This window comes from Bactrocera oleae, unplaced genomic scaffold, assembly GCF_042242935.1.
Source record: "Bactrocera oleae isolate idBacOlea1 unplaced genomic scaffold, idBacOlea1 ctg00000011.1, whole genome shotgun sequence".
Classification (NCBI taxonomy): domain Eukaryota; kingdom Metazoa; phylum Arthropoda; class Insecta; order Diptera; family Tephritidae; genus Bactrocera; species Bactrocera oleae.
The window spans coordinates 230,001-237,500 of NW_027212754.1; the positions used below are offsets into that span (position 1 = coordinate 230,001).

The window sequence follows — 7,500 nt, forward strand, 5'->3', positions numbered from 1 at the left end:
TTTTTTTTTTTTTTTAACTCCTTGTAATGCATTATGACAATATATATTATATTGTGAACTTCGCATACATTGTATTTGAACGCAATAAAAAAACCTTTAAACATATAGCTGTACTTATTATTTATATAGAAAATAATATTTAATTGTGATATTTATATAAAATATTATAAATGATAAGTTAACTTGTTCACATTAACGTGTGTAATACCTTTTTTTTATGGTATTTTCTATTTGTGATTAAAAACATGTTGAAAAATTTAAAAAAAGAAAACGCACAAATAGAGAAGAAAATAATATATAAAAGGTATTACTGTTTTTGTTGACCTAAGACATGCGCAGCTGCAAATGTTTGGGTTTAAAATTACAATTTATTGAAAGATGTTTTAAACTTATGTATTAAAAATTTATTATTGATTAATTATTAATACTTTCAATAAATTAAAATTCTTTGACTTTGAATTAAAAAAATACAAAAAAATTATCACTCTAAGCGGTGGATCACTCGGCTCATGGGTCGATGAAGAACGTAGCAAACTGTGCGTCATCGTGTGAACTGCAGGACACATGAACATCGACATTTTGAACGCATATTGCGGTCCATGCTGTTATGTACTTTAATTAATTTTAAAGTGCTGCTTGGACTACATATGGTTGAGGGTTGTAAGACTATGCTAAATTAGTTGCTTATTCTTTTAGTCAATTAATAGAATTTAAGCATATGGCATATTATTGGATTGTATTTTTCAATCCATAATATTAATAGCATAAAAAGAAATATAGAAAATATATTCTTGAATACCTCATATTTGAACGAAAATTTATGATAAATGAGAATCTTAGTATTCCCATAAAAGAAAAAATTTTCAACATTATTTAAATTATATTAAATAATACATAAGAGGAATGTCTAGCATAAAATAAATTTTTATTCTAGAATTAATTCACTCTATTGTATTGAGAAAAATTTATAATAAAAAAAAATATATGATATGTGGAGGAATAATGTTGTTAATTTTATTAATTATTATATTATGAATTTTAAAAAGGGATGAAAAGATTGAATAATATTGAGTAATCAAGATATAAAAATATATTTCTTTAAAATAGCAAATAGCAAAAAAATTAAATAAAAATAAACAAATCAATCTAAAATATATTTTATACAACCTCAACTCATATGGGACTACCCCCTGAATTTAAGCATATTAATGAGGGGAGGAAAAGAAACTAACAAGGATTTTCTTAGTAGCGGCGAGCGAAAAGAAAATAGTTCAGCACTAAGTCACTTTGTCTATATGGCAAATGTGAGATGCAGTGTATGGAATATCTTAATATCTAGTATGAGAAATTAACGATTTAAGTCCTTCTTAAATGAGGCCATTTACCCATAGAGGGTGCCAGGCCCGTATAACGTTAATGATTACTAGAAAGATATTTCCAAAGAGTCGTGTTGCTTGATAGTGCAGCACTAAGTGGGTGGTAAACTCCATCTAAAACTAAATATAACCATGAGACCGATAGTAAACAAGTACCGTGAGGGAAAGTTGAAAAGAACTCTGAATAGAGAGTTAAATAGTACGTGAAACTGCTTAGAGGTTAAGCCCGATGAACCTGAATATCCATTATGAAAAATTCATCATTATAACTGTAGTATTTAATTTTAAATATTATAGTAATAGTGTGCATTTTTTTCATATAAGGACATTGTAATCTATTAACATAATAAAATATTTATCAAAAGATCATTGGTTTTTAAGTTTATTCAAATTAATTTGCTTTTAGCTTATTAACATAGAATAATTACTGATGATTTGATAAAGTGTTGATAGATTTTATTATATATAATGCTAAAATTCTTTTGAATTTTACAATAATATTATTATCATTGATTTTAATATTAATTGTATGCATTTATATGATTAACAATGCGAAAGATTCAGGATACCTTCGGGACCCGTCTTGAAACACGGACCAAGGAGTCTAACATATGTGCAAGTCATTGGGTTATATTAAACCTAATGGCGAAATTAACTTAACTGTATTAATAATGGGATTAATTTTTAATGTATTACATTATTAATTCAATCCCGGGGCGTTCCATATAGTTATGTATAATGATAATTTATTATTATTTATACCTCTAACTGGAGCGTACCTTGAGCATATATGCTGTGACCCGAAAGATGGTGAACTATACTTGATCAGGTTGAAGTCAGGGGAAACCCTGATGGAAGACCGAAACAGTTCTGACGTGCAAATCGATTGTCAGAATTGAGTATAGGGGCGAAAGACCAATCGAACCATCTAGTAGCTGGTTCCCTCCGAAGTTTCCCTCAGGATAGCTGGTGCATTTAAAAATTATGTAAAATAATCTTATCTGGTAAAGCGAATGATTAGAGGCCTTAGGGTCGAAACGACCTTAACCTATTCTCAAACTTTAAATGGGTAAGAACCTCACCTTTCTTGATATGAAGGTTGAGGTTATGATATAATGTGCCCAGTGGGCCACTTTTGGTAAGCAGAACTGGCGCTGTGGGATGAACCAAACGTAATGTTACGGTGCCTAAATTAACAACTCATGCAGATACCATGAAAGGCGTTGGTTGCTTAAAACAGCAGGACGGTGGACATGGAAGTCGTAATCCGCTAAGGAGTGTGTAACAACTCACCTGCCGAAGCAACTAGCCCTTAAAATGGATGGCGCTTAAGTTGTATACCTATACATTACCGCTAAAGTACATGATTTATAATACAATTTCGGTTGGATTATAAATTTTGAAACTTTAGTGAGTAGGAGGGTACAATGGTGTGCTTAGAAGTGTTTGGCGTAAGCCTGCATGGAGCCGCTATTGGTACAGATCTTGGTGGTAGTAGCAAATAATCGAATGAGACCTTGGAGGACTGAAGTGGAGAAGGGTTTCGTGTGAACAGTGGTTGATCACGAGTTAGTCGGTCCTAAGTTCAAGGCGAAAGCCGAAAATTTTCAAGTTTTAATGAAATGAAATGAATGAATTTTTATTCCATAGTAATTAAACACTTGAATAATTTTGAACGAAAGGGAATACGGTTCCAATTCCGTAACCTGTTGAGTATCCGTTTGTTATTAAAAATGGGCCTTGTGCTCATCCTGGCAACAGGAACGACCATAAAGAAGCCGTCGAGAGGTATCGGAAGAGTTTTCTTTTCTGTTTTATAGTCGTACTACCATGGAAGTCTTTCGAAGAGAGATATGGTAGATGGACTAGAAGAGCATGACATTTACTGTTGTGTCGATATTTTCTCCTCGGACCTTGAAAATTTATGGTGGGGTTACGCAAACTTCTCAACAGGCCGTACCAATATCCGCAGCTGGTCTCCAAGGTGAAGAGTCTCTAGTCGATAGAATAATGTAGGTAAGGGAAGTCGGCAAATTAGATCCGTAACTTCGGGATAAGGATTGGCTCTGAAGATTGAGATAGTCGGGCTTGATTGGGAAGCAATACCATGGTTTATGTACTCGTTCTGGGTAAATAGAGAATTTCGATTCTTGTTCCCCGGATAGTAGTTACGTAGCCAATTGTGGAACTTTCTTGCTAAAATTTCTAAAGGATTTATTATTGTATAGATACTTTTTAAATTATAACGATTATCAATTAACAATCAATTCAGAACTGGCACGGACTTGGGGAATCCGACTGTCTAATTAAAACAAAGCATTGTGATGGCCCTAACGGGTGTTGACACAATGTGATTTCTGCCCAGTGCTCTGAATGTCAAAGTGAAGAAATTCAAGTAAGCGCGGGTAAACGGCGGGAGTAACTATGACTCTCTTAAGGTAGCCAAATGCCTCGTCATCTAATTAGTGACGCGCATGAATGGATTAACGAGATTCCCTCTGTCCCTATCTACTCATTCATTCGTTGTTTGGATTCCGACGCGAATAGACGTGCGTGCGCATCGTTGTGATTAGTAATTTTCGGTGATTTTTCGGTATTTTCTTTTGAGCGATATTTGTTTACGCGTTAGCATAAGCACCGTTGCTTGTCGAGTGTGTGAAATTGTTGCTACAATTTCTTGCGGAATTTCGCTTTGTGCGAGTATTCGCGTTTTGTTGTTAGTGCTCGGGTACGTGACCGCGAGTGTGTTTTTTCGTGCAAGGGCACAATTGGCGCGTTTTTTGGGCATTTTTCGGTGGAATAGCGGTAAGTACATATTTTTTAATATTGTGTACAGTACCTTAGGTGCTACCGCAACGTGGTCGTTCACGTTGTTGTTGGTGGGGGACTTTTTGCATAGCCCCAGTTTAGTGCCGTATTGTTGGTATTCTTTGCCGGCAGAGTCGCCTATTTGGAGTGTTGTGTTGGGCATCTGGTGTTCAGTTGGCCAGTTTCAGCAGGTTCTGAGCAGGATTGCTCAAAAGGTACCAGCGTCTGTCCAGTGCTGAAGTGAGTGTACCGTGTGCAGACAAACGGTCGTAGCAGTGTGCGTTTAACCCACGGATCGGTTCGGTCCAGCGCCACATCGGTCGACTCGCGGCCGTTACGGGGACATTGATCCGTCCGGCGGTCAATTTGAGTGACCTCTGTCCAGGCCTTTTGGCTGGAGTTGTGGGCTGTACCCTAGCGAGAACGCATTAATCGTCCGCTTGGGTCGTCGCTGCTATAGAGCGGGTCTGCGCTAGAGATACTTTCTCCAGCGCGTTCAGTTGCACGTACTTGGCGAGCGGCTGTTTTCGGCATCTGTTGAACTAGTGCCATCTGCGTCAGTGGTAAGTTCGGCGGATCAACCTACCAAAGGGCGTCCGAAGGCAAGAATGCCTCCACCACGGAGGAGGAGGGTTAAATCCCTCGCTGGGAGTGAGGAGTCCGGTCCATCGGTGGTAACGGTGGACACATCGGGAGACGAGGCGGTGAGGCCATCGGTGAGGTCCCCGCCACGGCGGAAGGCGCGTTTGGGGTCGCCGGCAGAAACGGGGGGTGATGAGGGCGGGAGCGGTAGTTGTAGCGGTTGCGATAACGGTGACACCGCTGAAAAAGCGGCTGTTCACCCTGCAAAGTCGGGCGAGGGCGAAGTGGGTGTTGCGAGCGTTGATACGTGTGCGAAGAAAACGGGCGCTAGCAAAACAAGCGCGAGCAAGGGCGGCGCGAGCAACCGTGGTGGTCTTAAGGGGGGTGTTGTTGTCGGGGGTGGTGCGGTTAGCCATGTCGCGGCTATTAAGAAAATTTCGGCGGAGCTCAGCGAAGTAGTTTTTGGGGCCGAAAATTTCGCTATAGGGACCGTGAAGGGGCTGATGGAGCTTGCCTCGAAATACGAGGCACTTCTGATGACGGTAGTAACCGAGAATGCCCATCTTCGTGGTCAAGTTGACGCCCTTAGAGGAGGCTGTGGAGGACACTCCTCGCCACCGAGCAGGTCAATGCCGGCTCCATCGGCACCGATGCCTCCGCCCCCAGCACCTGTACTGGAGGCGATTGCACCGGTGGCGCAGAAGCCTGTTGAGACCTGGTCCGTTGTGGTTAGGAGTAAGGGGCCTGCAGCTTCCTCTGAGGAAGTGATTAAAAAAGTAGTTAAGGAGGTGGGTCCTTCCCTGGGGGTAAGGATCCACGAGGTTAGGCCAATTAAGGGTGGTGGGGCGGTTATCCGCACTCCCTCTGTTTTAGAGAGGGAGAAAGTTGCGATGAACGCGAAATTCGGGGAGGTGGGGTTGGACGTGACTGTCAACCGGAAGTTGGGTCCTCGGGTTGTAGTCCAGGGGGTTCACACGGAGATCTCCCATGATGAGTTCATGGAAGAGCTACTCCGGCTGAACCTTCAGGATTTCAGCCCGGCGTCCCAGAGGTCAGATGTGAGGATGGTCAGTCGTCCCTGGAAGGTGGCCCCTGATGGTAGCACCAATGTCGTCCTTGAGGGTACGGACAAAATGATGTCCGCCCTCTTGGAGGCTGGTAGGTGCTACATAAAGTGGTTCTCCTTCCGGGTGCGACCGGATAGCCCCGTTGCTGGCTGCTTCCGGTGTATGAGTTTCGACCATAGGGTGGCTGTGTGTAGGGCCAAATCAGATGTCTGCCGGAGGTGCGGTCAGGAAGGCCACAGAGCTGCCAGTTGCGTCAATGCACTCCATTGCCGCAACTGCGCATTCAAGGGTAGACCAGCTGGGCATCTTATGATGTCCGCTGTCTGCCCGATATACTGTGGCATTGTTGAGCGCGCCCTCGCCAGACACTGATGGGGGGGATTATACAGTTAAACTGCCAGGGGGCGTATGCCGTAATGTGTGAATTGGGGGGGTGTATGGCTGAGGGGAGGTGCGGCATTGCCTTACTCCAGGAGCCCTACGCCACCAATGGTGTGGTTCGGGGTCTTCCTGGTAGTTTCAAGGTCTTCACGGACCTTGGGGCTAATGCTGCAATTGTTGTGAGTGATCCCAACTACGATTGTGTAGTTGTGGATTCCTCACAACTGGGTGTATGTGTCGCGATAGAGGGGGAGTTCGGTAGGCTGATTGTAGCTAGTTTGTACTGCAAATTTAGCGAGCCCCTAGAGCCCTACCTGGGCTACATGGATAAGCTACTACTACTTGCGAGTAGTAGCCCATTTATCCTAGGGCTGGATGCGAATGCCTCGTCTTCGATGTGGTTTAGTAAGGTATCCCGGCATTCGTCTGGATATCAAAGCCACAGTCGAGGCGAGGCATTAAGTGAATGGGTGGTGGCTAAAAACCTCCACATTGTGAATGAGCCGAGTGAATGGTACACGTTTGATGGGCCTGGGGGCGTGAGTGACATTGACGTGACGCTTATGAATCAGGCAGCAGATAGGGCGTTCGTAGCTAGATGGGAGGTTAAGGGAGGGTGGGGATTGAGTGATCATAACTTGATCCAAATTATGGTTACTCCCAAATCCCCTCCCTCGCTGTATGAGAGTCCATTGCGGCGATGGCGTACCTCTGGTATCGACTGGAACCAATATGGACGATCTGTCAGGGAAGCGGTATTGGGTATACCGCTTAGAGCGTTTGAGGATTTGGGGGTTGATGAGCAGGTTGCTCGTCTTTATGAGGTAGTGTGGGGGGTTAATGATAGGGTACTTAGAAAGTGTGAAAGTTTTATCGTTAGGAAAATTAAGTGGTGGACGCGTGAGTTAACCTTGAAGAGGAGGACTGTCAGGCGATTGAGGCGAAAGTTTCAACGCGCTCGACGGTCCGATTCTGACAGGCTGTCCCAGCTTAGGCATGAATTTAGTTGTGCGATTAGGGAATACAAGGATATGTTGATTAAAATTAAAGAGCAGGAGTGGAGGAATTTTGTAGGGGAGAATAGGGACGACCCGTGGGGTCAGGTCTATAGGATCTGCCGGGGTCGTAAGAGGGAGGATATCACCTCTCTTCGCGTTGGTGACACTATGTTATCAACGTGGAGAGAGTGTGCGGGGGCTTTGTTAGGAGCGTTCTTTCCTAGGGCGGAGGTTCTGGTACCTCAAGCACAAGAGGTACCTGTCCCTCCATTAGACGATGGAGAGTTG

At 42.9% G+C, this 7,500-nt stretch overlaps 1 protein-coding gene, 1 non-coding gene and 1 pseudogene across 2 annotated transcripts in view; all 3 read left to right on the top strand.

The window, feature by feature from the left end:
• Window positions 1–7,208, top strand: part of LOC138858635 (protein qua-1-like) — a 40,191-nt gene extending 32,983 nt beyond the window's left edge. The window contains exons 3-4 of the mRNA XM_070112824.1: window positions 4,685–5,173; window positions 7,194–7,208. Coding sequence (XP_069968925.1) covers window positions 4,685–5,173; window positions 7,194–7,208 — 504 coding nt within the window. The remainder of the gene's footprint in view (window positions 1–4,684; window positions 5,174–7,193) is intronic.
• Window positions 483–661, top strand: LOC138858658 (5.8S ribosomal RNA). The gene has a single exon (XR_011397699.1). It is a non-coding gene; the product is annotated as a 5.8S ribosomal RNA (ribosomal RNA).
• Window positions 1,164–3,940, top strand: LOC138858641 (large subunit ribosomal RNA; annotated as a pseudogene).
• Window positions 7,209–7,500: the final 292 nt, after the last annotated feature.